Source organism: Brienomyrus brachyistius, unplaced genomic scaffold, assembly GCF_023856365.1.
Source record: "Brienomyrus brachyistius isolate T26 unplaced genomic scaffold, BBRACH_0.4 scaffold35, whole genome shotgun sequence".
NCBI lineage: Eukaryota > Metazoa > Chordata > Actinopteri > Osteoglossiformes > Mormyridae > Brienomyrus > Brienomyrus brachyistius.
The window spans coordinates 186,382-209,011 of NW_026042310.1; the positions used below are offsets into that span (position 1 = coordinate 186,382).

General features: G+C 54.3%; 1 protein-coding gene across 1 annotated transcript in view; it reads right to left on the bottom strand.

Moving 5' to 3' along the window:
* Positions 1 to 22,630, bottom strand: part of LOC125721665 (ephrin type-B receptor 4a-like) — a 37,045-nt gene that overhangs the window by 11,427 nt on the left and 2,988 nt on the right. Inside the window, 10 exon segments of the mRNA XM_048997602.1 lie at positions 3 to 46; positions 143 to 311; positions 417 to 488; positions 490 to 545; positions 806 to 1,132; positions 2,107 to 2,262; positions 7,690 to 8,080; positions 8,372 to 8,560; positions 8,562 to 8,654; positions 9,326 to 9,397. Coding sequence (XP_048853559.1) covers positions 3 to 46; positions 143 to 311; positions 417 to 488; positions 490 to 545; positions 806 to 1,132; positions 2,107 to 2,262; positions 7,690 to 8,080; positions 8,372 to 8,560; positions 8,562 to 8,645 — 1,488 coding nt within the window. The 5' untranslated portion in view covers positions 8,646 to 8,654; positions 9,326 to 9,397.

Consider the following 22,630-nt stretch of genomic DNA (forward strand, 5'->3'; position numbering starts at 1 on the left):
GCGATCAGGACGCCAGTGACCAGCAGCTGTGAATGAACCCCATCGTCTGAAAGGGAGGGGCGGGGGCATGTTTTAATTGAAGAAGAATTCGCATGTCGCGTTACGGCTGTGAGGAATGAGGGGGGCCGGCCAGCGTCCTCACCGTCAGGGAGGGTGCGGAAGGACGTGGCGGGACCGAAGCTGCCATATCCAGCCATGGTGCGGGCGCGGACCTGCACCTCGTATTGGGTCCCCCGGCGCAAGTCGCTCAGCACCACCTGGGCCACGTCGCTCTCCTTGTACCTCCAGGCCTCATCCTCATTACACCTTTCCTGGTGGGGGGGGAAGGGTGGCGCCTGAGGTTAAAAGGAACAATGGAGCAGTCAATGAAAATCACTGTGGGCGTGGCATACCGTAGCCCCGCCCCCTCCCCTTACCTTCTCGCAGTAGCGGAGCGAGTGGTACTGCAGGATGGTGTAGTGGGACATCCTGGGGATGGGCCAGTGCAGGGGTTAGGCTGCTCTCGGTGGCTCTGCTCCTCGTGATGCCAGACACGAGCACGGGCACTGCGGGGGGGGGGGGGGGAGTAGGGGGCACCGCACAGACACACAAACGCTCAGCACCGGTTTCCAGAGCCCATTTTACTATGGTTTTGGTTTGTACTTTGCTGGATGCAAAATTGGGTCCATGTAGCGGCAGTTCAGGTCAAAAACAGGACACGCACTAGAGGGACTTGAACCCACAACCTTCTGTGCCTGGTGTGATAACACACCACCTGTTTATCCCGCTCCCCCGCAGCACTGGGCCCCGCCCCTGTCCCCCTCACCATTGTGGCTGGTGGTGACATTGACGCTGTCGCTGGCAGGCTCCCGGCCGCTGTGCTGCGACACGCCATTGAGTGCTTGCACAGAGAAGGCGTAGGTAGTGTGTGGCTGTAGACCCCAGATGACTGCACGCCGAGCTGCCAGGCCGCGCTGCGCTGGCCGGTAGCTGACGCTGTCCCCACAGGGGGAGCACTTCCCCGAGCAGCGCAGGCACTGCAGCGCATAGTTCAGATCCCTGCGGCCACCACTGTCCAGGGGCTCGCTCCACTCCAGCGTCACCGACGTGTCGTTGATCTGCGTCACGATGTTACGCGGCGCCGAGGGAGGGGCTGCCAGAGGGAGGAGAGAAAGGAGGCACAGCGTGTGAGATCGCCGGGCACGGATGTTGGACCCTAGAGCCCTCCGCTCAGATCGCCCGCACGAGCGCGGACGGTTTTTCGGTGCAGCAGGTAACCGTATGGGTATGGGCCCAAGACCGCCACGGGCGAGCGGGACCCCACGACCTCTAAATCACATGAACGGCTCGTTAGCGTGCACGCCATCTGCCGTCCCCCCCGGCGGCTGGCACGGTGAGGACTTCGCGCTCTGCCCGCCATCCCTTGTGACTGCCCTGTAGGGGGCGCCCTCTCCGTAACCAGCCTGCAGACTTTGAGCCTGGCCTTGGTGCCACGGCAGCATACCCACACGGCCCCTCCTGCCAGACCACCACTGAACAGGGCTGCTACTTTTCATATAGCTTCAGAGCTGATTAACAATCCCCCCCTTAAAGCCTGTTCACACTCATTCAATCCACTCAATCCCAATTAAACGCCCCACCCCCCCATGTTTTTAAACTTTACATATTTGGTTCAGTCCGAACTCCAGGATTGAAAGTGACATTTAATTCTTCGGGAGTCAGTTCCTTCAGCGCACCCTCTCTCCCAAACTGCGGTCACAGAGCAAAGCGCTGGAAGCCTTTTCGGATGATAATAATCCCGGCAGCGGCGCCACGGCAACCTGCCAATGCTGTCAGGCTCAGATCACTGGGGGGGAGGAAGGAGAACAAAAAAAGCCCCCAGAGGAGGGAGGAAAGAGGGAGCAACATCAAAGGGTGGGGGACAAGACTGAGACGGGGGAGATAGGGGGATTACACGGGAGCAAGCGGGCCGGGGGAGGGAGAGTGAGGGCGGGCAAGCGAGCCAATGAGAAAGGCCAAAGCCGTCATCAAGGGATTCTCTGGGGGGGCGGAGTCTAGAATGTTGCATCACAGGAAATGACATCACAATGAAAGGCGGCAGGTGCAGCGGATTTGGGGGGTACTCACTAGTGCAGTCCGCCGTGGGCTCGTCGGTGTCCCCGCGGAAGTATCCCGGGAGACAGAGGCAGGCCGACGCCCCCGCGCTGAGCGCCTGGCTGTGGGCGGGGCATGGCACACAGAGCCCCGCCCCCGGGCCAGATTTGAACTGCCCCGCTGGGCACTCTGAGGAAGACAGAGGGGAAAAAGAGGGGGGGGGGGTTATAAATTCAAAGGCGCTGGATGGGATGAGAAGGAATTCAGGAGGAGGGAAACAGAAAGGCAGGAGTAACCGGCATGAAACGGAGCATCTCTCCTCAGTCAGCACGACTCAGCTCTGGATGCATGAAACATGAATCAAATCAGTCCATCTGGAGCTCCGTGGATATGATGATGGTGTGTGTGTGTGTGTGTGTGTGTGCGCACATGTGTGTGTTCGCACGCCCTTCTCCTCTCCAGCTCTCCCAGCCCAGGGATAAATAAAAACGACGCCATAAATCAAATCGGTTCCGGTGATACTCTGCGACCGGCATCAAAGGAGTCGTCTGACAGCTCAGCGCGCTGTTCAGGAGATGCCATAATTACATGCGGGGGGGGGGGGGGGGGGGGGACGACACCACGCACACACAAGAGCGCACAAACACCAATGCCTGCGTTTCTATTTTTGAGGGTACTCACGCTGACTCGCACTTCAACTGAGTTTAATGATTCCTAACTGCCTCCTGCCCCCCCCCCCCCCGCCAAAAAAAAAAGAAAACTGATAGGCAGCACAATGCGAAGGCATTTCACTTTATAAAAGCCGTCCTGACAGCATCCATTTCCCAGGAGTCCCTGGATGAAGAAAAAAAAAAACCTTTGTGGGGAAAATCTCTCGAAATCGTTCCCATCTTCACAAGCAGATACCTGGAGAGGGTGGGAAGGTCTGGGAAAAGGACAGGAATGTGCATCCCCGGGCCCCACCCACGAGGGATCCCGTCCCGAATGACTCCTGATGGCCTGAATCACTGTGAATCACAAGCCTCATTCCCACGACTGTCTCACGCATACTGGTGACTGCATGCTAGACATCCGGACAGTAACAAGCACTACTGCCGAAAGCCATCCATGGAAGACGTCAGAAAACGGGGTTGGAACCAAAATCAAGGGTCCACTACTTGACCCCCGCCCCCCAGAGAAGGTGAACCAAGATGGCCGCCGTTAGCAAACAATTTATGATGTAGACCGTATTTCCCTGTTAATGTGGGATCCTCCAGTCTGTGAGATTTTTGCATGACGCACTTCACGTCATCAGAAAGTTGGGAACCAGCTCTTGCAGCAGCCGTCATAAACCGATGGGTGGGGTGTGGCAGCCTTATCGGGGTCTAGACGTGTTAGCAATCGGTTACAAACGAAAAAGGTGTCAGACCCAGACTGGCAGGAAGTCATACGTCGGCACAAAGACAAAAAAAAAAAAAAGAATAACGTCAGGCCATTCTGTGAACCAGATGACATCATCGTGATGGAAGAGGCCCTCTTTTTCCGTGGGGTGGCAGGATGGGATATGAATGGTCCCCGTCTTTGTTAAACATTCGCTGCCCACAAGGTGAATTTCCACAAGAATACGTGTTAAGTGGAGAGCACCACAGGGCGTATGTAAACACAGTGAGTGGAGAGAGGCCGGGGTTCATTAACATCTGAAAAGGGGGTACAAATGGAGTGGGGGCAGGGTTTATAAACAGACACAGGCAGCCCAGGAGTTCGGTACAAACCGAGACAGATTTACGGGGTGCTGGCTCTCGTGCCACGGCACTTCGTCGCGTTAACGCGGCACGGGGACGAGATTTACACGCTATTCACACGCCAAACTGGGCAGCCTGTTTGGGAATAGAGGCACTTGAATTTCGAAAGAGCCTTTAAACTCTGTGTCTTCGCTAGTGGCGGCAGGGAAGTGGGGGGGGGGGGGGGGGACCATCAGCGGAGTGTACGTGCCGGACAAGTCCAGACAGGGAGGGCTGATCTCCCGTTAGCGAGTAGCGGCTCAGCGACAGCTAATGCTAATGGAAAAAGGGTGGGTGCGTGGGGGGGGGGGACAGGGTGAGACCTCGCATTATCTTACACCCGCCATTTGGAATGCGACCCCAGGTGACCTTCGCATGGAGAAACGGAGGGTGGGAGGAGAGGACTGGGATGGGGAGGGTGTCACAATGGGGGAGACAGACAATGCACGTGTAGAGATGTGCAACGGGCAAGAGTGTACATGGGGGGGGGGGGGGGGGGGGGGGAGTGGGACACAAAGATGTAAGAATTACAGTGTGAGTTAGCATGTAATGCGTCGCAATTCTAAGGAAGCCCTCTAGGAGGCGCACCAGAGTGTCCCGGATGCCACAGGTCCTCAGATCGCTACATTTCTATGGCGCGATTCACACATCTGAGTCGGCCCTGTAACAACTCGCGGCATGTCAATATTCAGTTAGCAGGCGAGCGTCCCTCGTCAGAGAGGGAGCCGGAGGGTAGGGGGGACGGCCAAAGCAGGAACGCGCCGGGCGAACGGGACCGAGCATGTCTCTCGCTGTGTTCCGTGGGCGTTTGGCAATGATGCTTCTGCAGAGAATACACCTCCCTCCCCTGCGGCCCACCCCCCCACATTAAAAATGCAATTAAAAAGTCACAAGAGAAAAAAAAAAAAAAAAAAAAAAAAACAGGCACCCAATTTTGTGCTTAAAGAGCTGGACCAAAGTGAAAAATAACAAGGAGGAAATAACTTTATATTTCCGCGTCATTCTTTTGAAACGTTCGTTATTTGTTTATTCACTAATTGTCACGTTCGTCGCTTGCTTCTTCATCCCTATCACATACACACTCGCTACTTAACATACTAATGAAGCACTTATTAAATCGGAATTTGACTTTGCCGGGTTCACTGACCTCCAAAATCTAAAGCTAGTTTCGCTCGCGACATCGGAAAACACCCCCCCCCCCTCCCCCGAACATGACAGCGGCTCCGTTTTGCCGACTGAAACATTAGCCCCCAGTTGAAATCACCTGGGTCGTCTCATCTTTAATATCCGCTGTCCAAACGTGTGTAATTCACAAACACTGTGCTGTTAGCCAAGAAGAGAATTTTTATCACGAAAGCACCCCCCCCCCCACTTCTCTCTTGCCAAAACAGCATCTATAGTTTCATAATTTTGCTGTTATGTTGTTCAGTGAGACACTTGACCATCTCCGCTTATGCAAACATTCAAGAGGGAACAAACTAAACAGGTAAAAACACACAAAAAAATAATAAATCCACTGGCAACACGACGCTAATCACACTTGAAAGGAAACAAACAGCTTCCTGGGGGGGGGGGGGTTGGTTATCTGGATCCAGAGTTCCCTCTCCACCGCCAAGCATAAAGGGAGTTTTTAACAGGGCTTTGTGATTTAGCCGAGTGCGATCTGATGGACTCCTTCAGAGCCAATAACACCACTCCCCGCTTCCTGATTTCCCAAACAAACTTTGCCCGCAGCGGAAAAAGCCTCCACAAACGGGATAGACCAGCCGGCATGGTCACATGGGGCGGACGGCAGTGGGTTATGCCTTTAACTGCCCATAGGCCTTTAAACATACCAGCTGCATCACAAACATGGCCGAAAGGGGAGCCAGGGGATTATGGGTAATGTTGTTCCTGACACGCTCGGACCTTCCCCGCATGCAGGGCTCCATATTCATACGTTTCTGTTTAGTTGAAGAAGTGGACACCTTTCATCCAAGATGACTGTCGGTTTCTGCGGATGGAGAGTTTACGGTGCTAATTCAGGTCATGCGCCTTCCTCAGGGGATGCTATAAGCTGGACCACCAGTAAGCCTTGAGCTACATCGTGAAACTGTACCCTTAACCGCTATGCCCCCTGCTGGCCCTTGAAGTATGCAGCATATCTGAGGTTCTCATATCTGGTGCAGTCAAATGTTAAATCGGCAGGTTATTCAAGAGAGCTTCATTTTAAACAGCCCCTCCCAGCCGGGGGGTGGGGGGGGGGGGGGGGGCATCGTTGAGCTTGGGGAGTAGGGCCCTTGCGAAAAGCCCGTCTCTCAGCCACTCGTTCACCTGGGTCTCGAGGCGTGCCGCATTGTGGCAGGGTGTGGTGGATTATGGGTAATCCAAGACATTACCCATACCCTTTCACAAGAGCCGTGGCAGCGCTCTGCTCCGGATGCAGCGAGGCTGAGACCTTACTGCCCACTCACGCACGCACCACCCTGGGCTGGTCCCGCGGCCTCCACGTGTAGACTACCCCTCCCCAAGTTAACCCCCGCGACCCCCTTCACATCTCCGCCATCACTAGGGGCCTCCCGCTCTTCAGACTGTCCAATAGGATTGATGTACTGAGTGGGGCAGCTGGGGGGGGGGGGGGGGGTTCACTGTTCACTGTTCACTGGCTCTTTCATCTCCTTCCTCATTGTTGTCATTGTTCTGGGCCTCGTACCACAGCGGACACCCCCATGTCGTAATTCTACATGGGTCTTCACCTCTGGGATTAACCACTCTAACCTCGAAGTATAGCCTCCTCACGCAACGGGAAATGAGATGGGGGAGGGGGGGGGGGGGTGTCCTAAAGACTGTCAGGCTCCGAAGATCATGTGACAGGTCCTTAACCACTGCGCCACCCTCCAGCTGAGGAGGAGGAGCACGCCGTGACGTCCCCCCCCCCCCCAGCAGCTGGGTGGCCACTAGTATCCCTTTCCTTGATCTAATCAGATGACAGACTTCCTGCTTGTTTATCGGCCTGAGCTCCAAACCAAACAGAACAAAGACAGGGCAGCCCCCCCCCAGCCCCGCCTGCACGGCCTCAGACCAAACTTAGCCTCACACCTCGGCCGAGGAGAGCAAGTCAGGCGGACGGGAAAGGCCAGAACGTGTTCCCAGTGGGAATGCCGGTGCCACGGCAACGAGGACAAGGATGGGCGGGGTCAGAGAGAGGTGGGAAAGTAATGGGGTATGTTGGCAGCGAGCTCGTCATGGTGGGGCCACCGTTTCCAGGACAGGGGTCATTAAGGGAAGGTCAGATAAGTAGGCGGGGAAGCATTTTGAATATGCAAATTAGGGGGACGAGGATTCTGGGAGGAGGACCGACACTCTGGGGATTTTTTTCCGGAATCTCGTCTCGAAATGAAATTCCGTCTCCCATTCCTCTTTCATCCTCCACCCCCCCCCCCATCCATCCAGCTACCCTCCCATGCATCATCTGCCCCTCCTGTGTCGCACTGCACTCTCTCTGCCCTTATTACCCAACTTGGCTCCAGATCGGGAGCATTAACCACAAACTCCCAGTAGGATTACACACCAGCACTCCCCCCCCCCGCGCCTCCCCAACACACACCCCCTCCCTGATTCCATCAGACCTGACATCAGGGTGTGAACGTCACTGACCCAGAAAGGACCACCTTACCCAGCTCCCCAGAGTCTCCCAAAACGAATGGGGGGGGGGGGGGGGGGGTTGGTGGGTAAACTGAGCAGGTCAGAGCCCCCTCCTGAATAAATAAACTCCCCCCCCCAGGTTTAACCATTCACAGATAGACTCGAACAAGCCTTGAACTCCTCGTCTCCATCTTTCGGACCTAAACTACGCCCCCCCCCCTCCGGCACTCACCTCTGCATCGGACGTCACGCTCCACGGGTTCGTACCCCGCTAGGCATGCGCAGGTGCTGCTGGGCTGCCCCACCCACTGGCCGTCCTCCCCGCAGAACATGCGTGGCGGCACCGCCCGCGCCCCCTGCTGTCCGGCGTGCACCACGCACTCCCCCTGCGCCTCCTGCACCAAGGCGCGCGGCACGGTCTCGGGGAAGGCGGAGAAGACGCGCGTGGTGGCGGGACACTTCTTGAAGAAGACGCGCACGGAGAGCAGCGCCATGCAGGCGCCCTGGGCCTGGAACGCCAGGTAGAACCCGCGCTTGGTCAGCGGGCCCAGCCGCAGCGTCTTCACGTTAAACTTTCGCTCGCCGCCCCGGCGTAGCAGGAAGTCGGCCGCTACAGTGTCGACCTGTGAGGAGACGGGGGTGGGGGGTTATTTCACTGGGAGGCAAGACTAACTAACAAGCAGCCCTTTGATGGAGCAGAACTGACACCCTACTGGCACCAGATCAGGTTAGGATTTTAATGGAAACTCCGCCGTGGCCATAAATACAATGGCCGGTCTGTGCATCCATGGGTAGCATGTGGCAGACATCTGTGAGACCTTACATACTTGCATTCCTGATCGTGTGACCTCATGCCCCCCCCCCCCCAACCAACCCCACACCTGCTTCTGGAACCTTCTCCTCCCACCACTCGCCTTGGTGTAGGGGTTCTCCATCCAGGCCGGGTAGGTGGTTGTGGCCTCATCCTTCTCGGCCTCGTAGTACAGCAGGTTGAAGGTCTCCTTGCAGGTTCGCAGCTGCGTGGGCAGTGAGGAACATTCCATCATGGTAAAGCGCAGCTCCACATAGACCTGCGACGCCCCCCGCCGCTCGATCATGGTACTCGCGCACCCAGTGGCTGCCCGAACTGTCCGTAGGGCAGAACTGATAGGTGCGTACAATGTTGTTGGCCTCGTCCAGCCCGCTCATCTCCTCCCACTGGGGGGGTTTAAAATGCACAAAGAGGAACACATTATTAAAACAAGCCTACAATACAATAAACATTAATCACCAACAGTTTGTATTGACATTTATTATACAGCATTTCAGGGTTTCAGGTCCTTGCTTAGATGGCCCAGTGGTGACATGATCATTGTCAGACGTGGGTTTCGAACCCACAACCATATGGACTCAGAGCCACACAGATCTCTAACCTACTACTAAGTTGCACTCTGCCCTGCTGAATGCAAAATACTTACAAAACATGCAAAGAGGAACGTGCAATCTTTATAAAGTCTACATTATCAACGTTTTGCATTTACGTTACACAGCAATACGGGCCTTGTTCAGGGCCCTACAGTGATGTGATTGCTCCGCGGGATCTGAACCCACAACCTTCTGGATATGGGCACAGGTCCCAAACCCGCTGCTGCGCTACACACCACCCTGCTGTAGCATGTACAAAAACACACACGCGACATTCGGGAGCCCTGCGTAGTCGCCATAGAAACATGGAGCAGAGGCCAGGAGCCCAGAGGAGCGTCAGGTTTCCCCCCGCAGGGTCACAAGCCGGTTTAACTGCAAGAATCGGGGCGTTGGCAGCGGCACGGGGAGGGAAGGAGCGAGGGAGGGAGAGAGAGAGGGAGCAAGCAGCCGGTGGAGGGACTTGCCTCAGGTTTGGTGCGCGGGGAACACCGTCCACTTGAGGTCGGATGTCTCCAGTTTGGTGTTCATCAGGATCTCTGCAGGACAGAGAAAGCGGGGTGGGGAGGGAGGGGGGGGACGAGGTTAGGATCTGCATTCATAATTACAGAGCTCAACAGCAGACAATCAGAAGTTGCGGGGATTTTTTTTTTTTTAACTTAACAATTACTTTCTACATCTGGGTATGTTTTACGGTCGATGCATATTCATTACTTCGCTCAAGGGTATGGCGATGGTCACCCCCCCCCCCCCGATCTGACAGCCTTTCCGCATCCAAGAACAGGCCAACCTTAACTGCCCAAGCTGCCCAACAGCCCTTTGACGGGGGGCGGGCACAAAGCAGCTCTGATTTGTGGAAAAGTGTGTCACACAGACAGCATGGGCTGTTACTTAACAAGGCGGGTGATAAGTGTGTGCAAGTGGGGTAAACGTGGGGGCAGCCAGTGGACAGGGTGGTGGTGGTGGGGGGGTGAGATGGGAGGTAGACTGCCTGGCACAGGTTCCTGTCTGCCTCTTCCCTTCATTTCTCCGGCTTTATAAATAGAGAGAGAGAGAGACCAACCCCCCCCAGAGGCAGAGCGGGCCACCAACTGTGGGAAAACAGGAGAGATCTAAAATTATCTGCAACACACACACACTTATACACACGGAGTGAGCCCCGGTACAAAGGCAGGGGGAAGGTGGGGACAGGAAGAAAGGGTACAAGGCAGGCAGCTATTAAGCCCTGACACACACACACACACACACACACACACACACACACACACACACACGAGTGCAAGGACACATGCCAGGAGACCAACATACACACGGAAACAAACATCGCGTGTCCATGACATAAAAAAGTGCAGGAGTTCAAAGACGACACACACACACACATGCACAGCCCAGCTTTGATTAAAAATGAATCGGGTTTTTGTTGTTGCCCAGCCCACGGCCCCCCCGACTCACCACCAACCCCCCCCAAAATGCCTGCAGACTCCCCACGACGCCCCCCCCCCCCCCCCCCAACACCCGGGACCGAGGAAAGCGGGAGCGCGGAACGACGTGTAAATGTCACACGCCGTCGGAATGCTGATGAATTCTACACGGAAAACTAAGTTTTGCGCCCCCCCCCCCAGCCCCTTCCTTTCCATCTGTGGCGCTCATTTTGCGGCTAAATCAGAATTACCATTATTTATTCATTCATCCGCGGAGGCAGGGGGGGGGTTCTCTCAATCAACCCCCGACAACAACAAAAACACATTCTGGACTTCCAGAGAGGCCCATTGGGGATCCCGAAGGATTCTGGGTCAAAGCCATGACGGCCGCACGCGATTCGGGCCCAGGACCGACCTTCCGGTACCCTGACCTCGAGCCTGCATATGCGGGCTCCCCAACTTGAACATGAAATCCCAGAGACGCCCCCCTCCCTACCCCTCTATTTACCCATCCCAGCTTTAACCTGCACGCCTTCCATTCCCGGTGTGATTGGACAATTTCTTTCCTAATTACCGCAGGCTAACCTGGCTTAGCGCTCCACCGACACGCCCCAGGCAGAGCCAAGTGTGTATAATTGAAACATAATTTGTTTTTCTCCGCTTGGACCAGGGGCGCGATGTGAAGCGCGCAGGTGCCGGATTCTGTCACCTAGGGGGGACAAGGGTGACCTCGCCGAGCGCTGCAACATGGCAGAGCGGGGGGGCTGCAACCATGCCAAATCACCCTCCCTCCCTCAATCCGCTCCCCCCTCCTCTCCTTCCTCCTTTCCCTCAGTGTTAGGATCCCTCATTCTCTCTATCCGTCTCTTGTTCCCTCCATCCGCCAAGCGGAGGTGGGGGGGGGGGAGGAGGAGGCTGCAGAGAGCTGATAACCAAAATCCAAACACAGAGAATAAAAGGATCAGCACGCTGGAGGTGAACGAGGGAGCGCAGGGAGGAGAGGAAACCAGAGAGGATGAAAGCGGGGGGAAAAAAAAAAAAAAGGAGAGCGCACAGATGGGGTTTTCAGCTCAGCGTCGGAGGAAGTAAGAAAGCGAAGGAGAAGAGGGAGACATAGCAGGCGGGGGGAAAGAGGATGGATAAAGGAAGAGAGGAAAAACATCAGGGGGAGTTTTTGTCGTCTGTGTTGAACACAAGGCGGAAAGAGGACAAGAGAAAACCATAAAAAGGTAAAGCAGAAGAAATCCAGCGTGGGCTAAAAACACCGACAAGTTTAGGAAGAACCGCAGACGGGGACCAGTGAGGGACGAGAGGTAAAGACGGAAAGAAACTGGCATGAAGAAAGGAAGTGCAGGGTTTATGAAAACGGCTCGACAGTAAGAACCGCGGTGTGTCCACAATATCCCATAATCCTTTGCACCTGACCATGATGTTGCCTAAAACAGTGATCCATGTTCCAAACTATAATACTAAAGGAGCATGTACTGCATGTGTGATACAGAGACGAGCTTGAGGAGAGAGACAGGAGATTTGGGGGAGGCGGGGCAGGGATAGTAAGGAAATGGATGAAGAGAAACAAGGGGAGACAAAGCGAGTAAATACGGCAGACATGAAAGGAAGGAAGAGGGGAACAAAGATGAGGAATCCTCTGGAGGGAGAGAGGGAGGGAGGGAGGGAGGGAGAGGAAAGGAGAGAAGAAAGACACTGGCAGGTGAACGGTTCGGGTGAGAGAGCGGAGAGTCTGACCTCTTTCTGCCAAGGATGTCATAGGAGAACACTTTGTGCTTTAGTGAGGCATACCCAAAATGTAGAGGAGAACGAGAGAGAGACAGGGCCTGATGGGAGGAAGAGAGAGAGAGAGGGAGAGAGAGACAGGGCCTGATGGGAGGAAGAGAGAGAGAGAGGGAGAGAGAGACAGGGCCTGATGGGAGGAAGAGAGAGAGAGAGGGAGAGAGAGACAGGGCCTGATGGGAGGAAGAGAGAGACAGGGCCTGATGGGAGGAAGAGAGAGAGAGGGAGAGAGAGACGGGGCCTGATGGGAGGAAGAGAGAGAGAGAGGGAGAGAGAGAGACAGGGCCTGATGGGAGGAAGAGAGAGACAGGGCCTGATGGGAGGAAGAGAGACAGGGCCTGATGGGAGGAAGAGAGACAGGGCCTGATGGGAGGAAGAGAGACAGAGCCTGATGGGAGGAAGAGAGAGAGGGAGAGGGAGAGAGAGACAGGGCCTGATGGGAGGAAGAGAGAGACAGGGCCTGATGGGAGGAAGAGAGAGACAGGGCCTGATGGGAGGAAGAGACAGAGGGAGAGGGAGACAGGGCCTGATGGGAGGAAGAGAGACAGGGCCTGATGGGAGGAAGAGAGAGAGGGAGAGAGAGACAGGGCCTGATGGGAGGAAGAGAGAGACAGGGCCTGATGGGAGGAAGAGACAGAGGGAGAGAGAGAGAGACAGGGCCTGATGGGAGGAAGAGAGACAGGGCCTGACAGGCTTGATGGGGGGGGGGGGCTGACATGAAGAGAGACAGAGAGAGACAGACCCATGGGGAGAGACATGGTGGCTGATCGGGAGAGAGGGGGGGGCCAGGCTGGAGCAGACCCAGCTCATCGCTCCTGTGGTTTAAACATCATACAGCGGACTCCCGGTGCAGCTGAGCCACTCCTACAGCCATTAGCCATTAGCATTTCTCACCAGAACATGCCAAGTGCAGTCTAAAGCTGGGGCCAGCAGGGGTGTGGGGGGGTAAATGAAACAGCGAGGCACCCAGGCCACGGGCACGCACCTGCACGCCGGCTCATTATGCCAGGGTGTGTCGTGTTTACGCACCCGGGGGTGTCGCTACGGATCACAGGGATCCGACTCGGAGAAGAGGAAAGGGGGGCGGCAGCCCGCTGCAGGCTGAACACACTCTGTCATAGTCAGCAGCATGACGGCGGCATGGAAGAGAGCAGCTGGGGGGTTAATCACACACACAGAGGCTTAATGTGCTGTCAGACAGGCAGAGACACACAGACGGGGGACACACAGGCAGGGAGGGGAAACAGGCAGGCAGAGAGAGACAGACAGGGGGAAACAGGCAGGCAGAGAGAGACAGACAGGGGGAAACAGGCAGGCAGAGAGAGACAGACAGGGGGAAACAGGCAGGCAGAGAGAGACAGACAGGGGGAAACAGGCAGGCAGAGAGAGACAGACAGGGGGAAACAGGCAGGCAGAGAGAGACAGACAGGGGGAAACAGGCAGGCAGAGAGAGACAGACAGAGGGAAACAGGCAGGCAGAGAGAGACAGACGGGGGACACACAGGCAGGGAGGGGAAACAGGCAGGCAGAGACAGACAGGGGGAAACAGGCAGGCAGAGAGAGACAGACGGGGAAAAACAGACAGACAGAGAGAGACGGGGGGGAAAGAGGCCAAAACAGGCAGGGAGAGAGACAGACAGGAAGAGTCCAGGACCAGCTATATGGGGAGGGAAACAAATGAGGCAGAGACAAGAGCAGACAGACAGAATGAGGGGACAGAAGAGCCGCATTTCTGCACAGAAAATAAACGCGGAAAAATAAGAATGACTCCAGACGGGCAGGCGCTCGCTCGCGGATCTGGGCCTCGCGAACGCCAGGCGTCCTGCTCTGGGCTCCCTCCCAGCCCTTCCAAATGCACTCATTCTTCATTTTTTTTTTAAATCTCGCAAACTAAAAAGCTCCAAGTTTCACATTATTACATCAGGAGTAACTGAAGGCTAAGCGAAAAGCGGAGTGGCTGTGGTGTGAAAACACAGGAACACACACAGAGGCGCGCGTACACACACACACACACACACACACACACACACACACACACACACACACACACACACGGGCACCTCCACGGCCACCCAAAGCCCCGACATTTCACACGTGCAAAACGGATGGACGGCCACGGGTCCCGTTTCCATCCCGGACTCACACGGGTCTGGTGCATCTCGCCAGCACACCCCTCCTCCCTCACGCCGCGGGTGGGATCGCCATCGGCAACCCCAGAATCCAACAGAGGACTTTGATTCGTCGGCGGCTCGTCTTGCTTAGCTATCCTTAAGGCGACCCGTTACAGATCGCGATGTCGCCCGCCACTCAGTCAAAGCAGCGTCGGCGGAATGTGATTTAGGAGGGGGGGGGGACGCGCCTTCCCAGCCCCCGGTTAAGTGCTTTTTCTTTTTTAATGCACTGGTAGATGGATAAATTTTATTTTGGCACATCTGCCATGTAAGTCACTTTGCCGGAAAAAGAGAGGATATCAGATGAATAATTTAACAGCATGTGTGTTAAATCCAGAGAAAACAGTAACGCTCAGAGACGCTGGATTCACTGCCACCCAGACCCGTCGGTGACAGGCTACAGAATCCCCACGAGAGGCCCGAGACTCAGACGGAGCTGCTGTCAGACCACGGGTCGTGAACCTAACCCCCCACTCCGCAGGAGTTGGGGACGTCGTCAGACAAAAGCAGCCCTTGTTGTCTGTTGATGTCATGCTTGCCTGTCAGGCCGCCCCTTGCTTTTGTGACCGAGACCAGAGGCCCAATCAGAAGAGGGAAAAGGGGGGTAACGACTGACCCCTGCGGGTGCCCCCTGCCCAAAACGCAAACCAAACCACGCTGACAGGACCCAGGGCCACACTAGGGGAATGGGTCCAAGCCCGGCGGTACCTGTGACAGACCGCAGCTACACGGCTGCAAAGCCAGAACCAAATCAGGGATGGAGGGGACAAAGCAAACCTCCTCTGGAATGGAACGGCTGCAGGACCTGCCAAGAAACCGCGTCGCTGTTTTATTTTATTACAGAATCTAAATCAACTGCGTATGTGAAGATGCTAATTAAATAGCCGCAGCCCGGGGTCCGATTACAGGAGAGAGTATCACAGCCCAGCGACGACTCGGTGGAAGGACACGGAACTCTGGGCCGGGAGACAGAACATCAAAAGCCAGCGAGATTTCGCTAAAAAAAATGCTAACAAAGCCACCCAGGCAATGTGAGCGGGGGAGGGGATCCCGAGAACAGGTTTGGGAGCCCGGAGTCCGCCGTGCCCTGGGTACAGCTCACCAGGCGGATCCCCGCTCCGCTCGGAACTGGGGCGGCCTCGCTGGAAGCAGCCCTGGCATACAGGAAGCCAGTAGGACGATCGCGGAGACACTCCGGGCTCACACAGCAGACAGCCCCCCACCCCCACGGAGACAATTCCTCTACCTTTTAAATTACGGCTTCTCAACTTTCCTTCCGAATATATTATTTCTCATACCCAAACCGCACCCCCCCCCCTCCCTCTCCCAATGTTTGCTTCACCTACTCTGGAGTTTAATAGGAAAATGACAGCGATTCCAAGCAGGGAAGAGTGTAGGATGTAATTAGCCTTGTGTTTTAATTAGGGGGGACACAGAGGACCAATTACACAATGACCCACTATGGGGGGGGGGGGGGGGGGGCGTGTACAGTACAGTGTGTGTGGGTATGGGCGCAATGAAGGGAGGGGGGAATTCCAGACGGTCAGGGTGTGTTTTATCATCAAAGGTTAGGAGACATAAGTTATTAATATAAAACAGTTTATTTTTTGGGGGCGCTGGAAGACGCCCTTTAAACTGAAGAATTCCCACAGATATCCTCATTTAAGAAGCAACAAAGGCTTTCTTTAAATTTTACCCATAAGGAACAGCAGCATCAATAACTAACTTATATTACACAAAAGGATTGTCTGTTTTCAATGCCATCAAAGGTGTTTAAAAAAAAAAATAAAAGATGACAGAAACAAAAAAGGCCTCCGTATCTCAGTGTGTGAAAATGCCGGGGGGGGTGGGACGAGGTGTGTCTGGGCGGGGGGATGGAAAGAGCCCCTTAGTGCGAAAAATGTAGAGCTGAGAGATTAGGCCGGCCGATTTTAGCGCTAATCCCCCTTGCTGGCCCCCTGGTCTCTTCTCACTTTATGTGGGGGGGGGAATACAAGGATGGAGGAAGGGGTCACTGAGTGTCACTCAGCAGGCCGGAGGAGGGAGCCGGTGAGGCCTTTTTGTGTAGGACCCCAGAGGTTAGTATGAGTCTGCGTGTGAGTGTGCCTAGCTTTTCAATGGGGATTATTTCAGTCAGGCAGCAGATGGGCAGCCCCTCGTCCCCCTCGTCCCTCTCGCCGCCGGTCGCTGTTGCCCTCCTGAGCCAGGTGCCAAATATTTTTCTGATTATCACCCTGCAGGGTACTTGCACTCGGGCAAAACACACACACACACAAACAGCGGGATGGGACTCTACATGGGCGGAGGGACAAATGCACCCTCCCACCCCACCCTGTGCCCCCCAGCACCAAAATCCTAAACTCCTTTGGACCACCTTCACAAAATGTGTCCGAATGGCTTGCCTGGCCAAGTCTGCCCAGGTATGTATTAATAAAAAAATAACAAACACGCTTCTGTGCTCCCGGATTAGGACACTGGAAAACACACCACACACACACGCACACACACACACGAAATGCCACACCCGTATGGAATTCCACATGCCTGTATAGTGCATGCGCACCGTAAACACGGACTACTGGGGAGAACCACACAAAAAAATCGTCTTTTACAAAAGATCTGTGTTTGTGGAAATATTACTGGAAGGTGTTACGATGGGGGTCTGATCGCCGTTCGCTGACGGGGTCGGGCCGTTTTGATCACCTGAAGGGCGTCTCTTAAAAACATTAAATAAAAATAAATAAATAAAATTACATTTGGGCCAAGAACAAAAGCAAAATGTCAGCTCCACGGAGATGGAACCGCAAGCCAGGGAATGATTTCAAACAGAAAAGAAAGGCCCTTTCATTTTCCACAGACCCTGACGCCGGCAACCAAATTATTCTTTATCTTTATTAAAAAAGTGCATGATGCTTGGGTGAGTTTTCATGTGGGGAGGGGGTGATGTAGAAGTTAGTGGGGGGGAAATTCCACACAAACCGAGGGAAATGTTTTTGGGCCGGCATCCACGATTTCTTTGGTTTAGCGGGATATATGCGTGTAAAAAAACACAATTATAAATGACTGCAACGTTAATTTCTAATGATGATTATCGTAATTGTCATGTAACTAATGAGTCTGTTTCCCATTAAGTCGGACGCCGAACCAGAAAGCGAGATACCGCTGACTGGCGGCGAACCGACGGTGGCGAGAGCGCCCCCCCCCCCCGTACCCCCTTTCCCTGCCAATGCGTGGCTATGCTCCAGCTCTAGGCAGCCCTTCTCCTCCCGCGTCCCCCCCCCCCTCACCCCCCACGTACCCCCACGCTGGCAGGAGATGGGAGGGACAGCAAGCAGCCAGGACATCAAAGCGAAGCAGAGAGAAAAAAAAAACATGCGGAGGGCAGCCGCGGAAACACACTCGAGCTAATCTAGCGCGCGCACACACACACACACACACACACACACACACACACACACACACACACACACACGCACGCACACACACACACGCACGCACGCACACACACACACTCCCGCAAACATCTGCTGCCCAGCACCCTCGGCTCGGGCTCGGCGCCATCTCTTTACCCAGTAAGCTGGTACCCCAGGGACGGTTGCTTACTGTGCAAACACACTTCCTGGTGCTCGCCTGTGATCTCTGGTACCACCCAGCTGCTGTGGAATGAGAGGGACCGCGTCTCGTTCCAATTTCCGATTCACTTTCTACACCAGTAAAAAGGTGGGTGCCGGAAGTGTCACTCTGGCGGTGGTGGGGAGGAGAGGGAGGCGGGGGTGGGCACACTCCTCATATCCCGCTGCCCGAGCTGTGCAGTCTGCCACCATGCCCCCCCCCCCCCAAAAAAAAAAAAATCCTCACCCTCTCCCCAGCATTCACGGCCTTATTTTTTTCCCCTCAGTGACTGTGACGGCCAAAGCAAAAAAAAAAAAAATATCAGTTTCAATCTCTTTAAGGAGTGTTTGCTTAACCCGAACATTACAGCGTAGGTCTCAACTTCCTCTTACTCCCTCCCCCCGCCCCCCCGCCCTCGCCTGTCCCAAGTGTAATATTTACACTGGACCTACGCTGGGGAGGCCTCTCTCATTATGGACTGGGGCTCACGTGCAGTAGGAGAGCAGAGCAGACGTACGCGGGACCCAATAGCACCAAAAAGACAGACAGACACACACACACACATGCGTACACAGAGCCCTGTGTGACTAATCTGTACTGGGAGGCGGGCGACTCAAAGCTGGCATCCGAAGAATCAGCATCGGGTTCCAGATGAGCAGAATAATCCGCAGCCAAGCGTGGCCGCGTGAGATCGGGAAGGATCGGCGGCCGCTGTGTGACGGGGAGGCACACGGGGGCACCACGGGTCGGCGGGGGCTCTCTCACCGCGTGGGGGGGGGGGGTCTTTCATCTTAATCCCAGAGTCTTCATTTTTTTTTCTTATTTCCCTCCAGCAGACCCAAGCAAACAGCAGCTTTGACAAGTATCTACCCCCACTGCCGCCGCCCCGTGCCATTTTAAAAATAACTAGAGGACTGGTGAAGTGCCCCCCCCCCCCCCCAGTTCCCCACACTGTAAACTGCGTGGGGTTGGAGAGCGAGGACCGGGCGCTTCAGAAACGCCGTTCTTGGGGCACGGTGGCCGACCCGTGACCCGTCTCGAATGCGGCCACCAGCAAACCCTGCTTTCTGGAGCCTCGTCGTTGTTGGGGGGTGCTGAAGAACGAGCCAGATTAATGAACACCGGTGCATGAGCCCTGTGCTGGCCATGTGAGGGAGTGCTGGGGGGGGGGGGGGGTAAGGTCACCAAGGAGGCGTTAGGTACAGGGCCAGCGGGAGGGGGGGGGCACACATGCGGTGTGTCTTGTTTTTCAAGGGGAATTATTTTAGCCAGGCAGCAGATGGGCACCCGTCGGCCACCAGGCCGAGGACCTGCGGTCCCTTCAGCCGCGGTTCGTTAGGCCAGGCACCGAACACTCTCCCAGATCATGACCCCGCCTAGGAGAAACCGCACAGACGCAGCCACATATGCGCAGATGTACCGTGCACGGGGGCCCGGCCCGGCCAGGGCGGCGGCGGATCGCGGTGAGATCAGCGGACTGCCGGTTAATCCGCAGACATTACACTTCTCATCCCATTTTCCCACGACTTTACACTCTGAAACTATGGCCTCCACGCACGCGCCTGATGTAGTCCCCGCAGCATTATTTGGGTTCTCGTCCCGCTGTGCATTTCCCCATTGCGTTTCTCTAGCAGAACCTCCTTGGGAGTCGTATGCGTGGGAGGTTGGGGGGGGGGGGGGGGGGGGGGGGGGGTTGGCGTTCTTTGCCAACTCTCTCCATGTCTCGCCTCTCAGGCTGTTGATGGTGTCAACGGGAGCGAAAATGAGGCGAGCCTGACAGATCCATTCATGAAAAGAGGGAGCCGGTAACAGCCCCTCAAAAAGAAAACTCACTCTCTATACTGAAATGAAGGCAGCACATTCAAATACTACACAAACACAAAAGGCCAAAAATACTAAATAGAATGCTGACAATATCACTACATAGAGCTCAGGGAGAAAAAAAAACATAAAAAGAAATCCCATATCCTACACTAACAAGACCAAAAAACACAAAAAAAAAATGCGCAAAACACACAAATTCATTTTTCAAAGGCACAGTCGCATGGGAACTACTTTTTAAGCCCTTAAATTATTCATAGGAACAGTCGCTTCGTTCGCGATGAGGTTTCCATATACTAAAATTAACATAGTAAAACTGTGTTCCGCCTTGTTGCAAATGTAATCTGAAGTTTGACTTTCGTAAAAAATAAAAAAAATTCTCCCGTCGACCGTGATTTATGATATACGTGCATATATCTATTAAAGTATAAGGGAAAATCGCACTCTGTCTTGGGGTTTTATTTTTGCACGGATACAGGCAATTTATTTAACCGTAGGCCTATGTGGAAAAGCGGAGGGGGACCGACTGACCATGAGTCGCCGAAACGAGGTCCCCCCCCCACCAACCCAGCAGTCAAAGTCGACGGCTGTTTAACTCGTCAAGAGGGTAATCATGGGATTAAACGACCGGGAGAGATACGGGCGGGGTGCGGCTCGCTTTAAATGCAAATCCCTTTTCATATAAAAATCGGTTCCGTTTAATGGGATTTCGGCGACTAGATCCGCATTTCCGCGGCGGGGGATCCGGGCGGCGACTGCAAACACCGTGCAGGGGACGGGGGTAGGTGGAGGGGGGGGGACAAGGCGAACAACGGGAAAACAAAAGAGGCGGTGAGCGAGTCTCACTCCTCCGCCTAAATGGCACTGCCTCCCCGCACTCACTCCTTTTCTCGTCCCTTTGTGGGAAGGACATTGAGAAGATCCAGGAGCAAAGCGACTTGGAGGCACTTTGGACTCGAAAGAAGGGAAGGAAATGAGAAAGAGGAGAAAGGGATAAGCGCCTTAAAGTTTCTTTTCAGGATAACAGAACTTAAAGAATGATTTCAAAGGCGGATTTGATTGTATTCACCCCGTTTCTCTCATTAACTGCCACTGTTGCTTTCTTCTTACCACTCAAACTCTTGACGTTTTCCCACCAGAAGGATTTACGATTTCGTGGTTCTCGCCCAGCAAGATTAAATTTCTGCTTAATTTTTTTTGTCTTTTGGCAATGTAATCGACCCTGCTCATCATACCCCGCTTTCCCATCACTTTTCACAATGATATTCTTTCCATGGAGCTGTAACAAAAATCAATCGATCGCCGGCCGGTGTGTCATTTTACTCCCACTGATTATGTTCACGGCGAGCTGAGAGCCACTTACTGTTCATGTACTAATATTCGCGGCCCAAATTTTTTTGTGTGTTAAAAACAACACCCCCTGCGTGCTACTGTAAACGAGATTGAAAGGAAATCACATACTGGAGGCTAACGCCCGTTCCCATACACGCGAGATTAAAACGCGCTGCTAGTCATACGAAGAGAGACTAGCACAAGAACGAACTTGCACCGCTAAATAAAGTGACGTGATATGGCATTGAAGCGGATTTTATTAGAGTGATTTATACGGGCGTAACGCTTTTCGGCAGACACATGCGGAAAGATAAATCATGATAAAAATAAACATTAGTTTATTTAGCCATTTGGGTGTAAGTAGTGGCAAGGAAGTAGGATGACCTAGACTTTGATTGAAAATCCAAAGGTCTCACCAACAACCAAAACATCGGAAGAATTATCACAATGAATCGCAATGAAAATATTTTTCGATTCCAAAGTTAAATACACAGCCTGGTATATTTGTTCAAGACACCAGCAGTCTAGAAAATGTTGTGTCCAAATTGATTCGGAAGACCCCCCCCCTCCCCCACCACCCAATAATCAAGTAAAATGCACTCTGCTGGTCTCCTAAGATTAGGACACACGCGAATGCCACGACAAACGTTTAAACGTTTTACGGAGCAAAATTCTGCAGAACGGTTAAGGGATCCACATCCAAGCAGGTGGGAGTCCCAGGAGGGCTGCTGCCATTGTACCTTAGAGACAGGCACTTAAACTGCCTTTAATTGCCTCGGTAAAATTTCCAGCTGTATAAACAGGTCAGAAGTAAAACGGTGGGCTCACTAAATCACTGTGGATAACAGCATCCGCCGGGCAAATTAATAGCATAAAATGAGCTCGCTTTAGCACGCCATTAGCAGATGAGATCCGCAATGTAGGAAAACACCGCCAGTCCAAACAGGCTGGAGGAAAGGGGAGCGCAGCCCCGCGACGTGGGCGAGCGACTTCGTCATTAGCGCCAGCCGCTCGGCGCCCCCTCTCCGCCGTGGCTAATGCTAGCCGTCCTCGCCTAAGTGTGATGTGGATAAAGCTAGTCTGGGCTCGCACCAAAGCTGCAGTGACTACGGCTATAGAGCCACCCCCTGGATAATTCTGCCTTCCTTAAAACAAAGTTGTGTCTGGCTTCCCGGTTGCTGCCTAGGTAACGATACACCCTATATGCTCACCTGCAGCTAATTTGCTAGTAGGGAACTTTTGTGGGAAGGTGAAAAGTTCCTAGTTCTCCCACCGGACTGCCCGTGCCCATCCCGCATGTGAACCGGGCGGACCTCCAACCCCTTCCCATGATCCTGCTGGAAGTCTCGGCATTGTTCCCGTCTCGGATTCGACCCGGCTGCATCTTTCGACAGTTCTAAGGGGACCGACCCAAGCGAGACAACCAGCCGGGTCACGAGGTTTCTCAGTATCGATCTGAGCGGTACAGAAATAAAAGAACAAAAATGGAGCCGGGTCACCTTCCGCCACGCAATCAGTCTGTAGGCCGTGCCGGCGTGTGATGGCGCAACGCATGACGGGAATCCCGCTGAGCGGCCGCCGGGCGTAATCCGCGCCCGTGAACGGCCTGGCGTTAATTGATCGC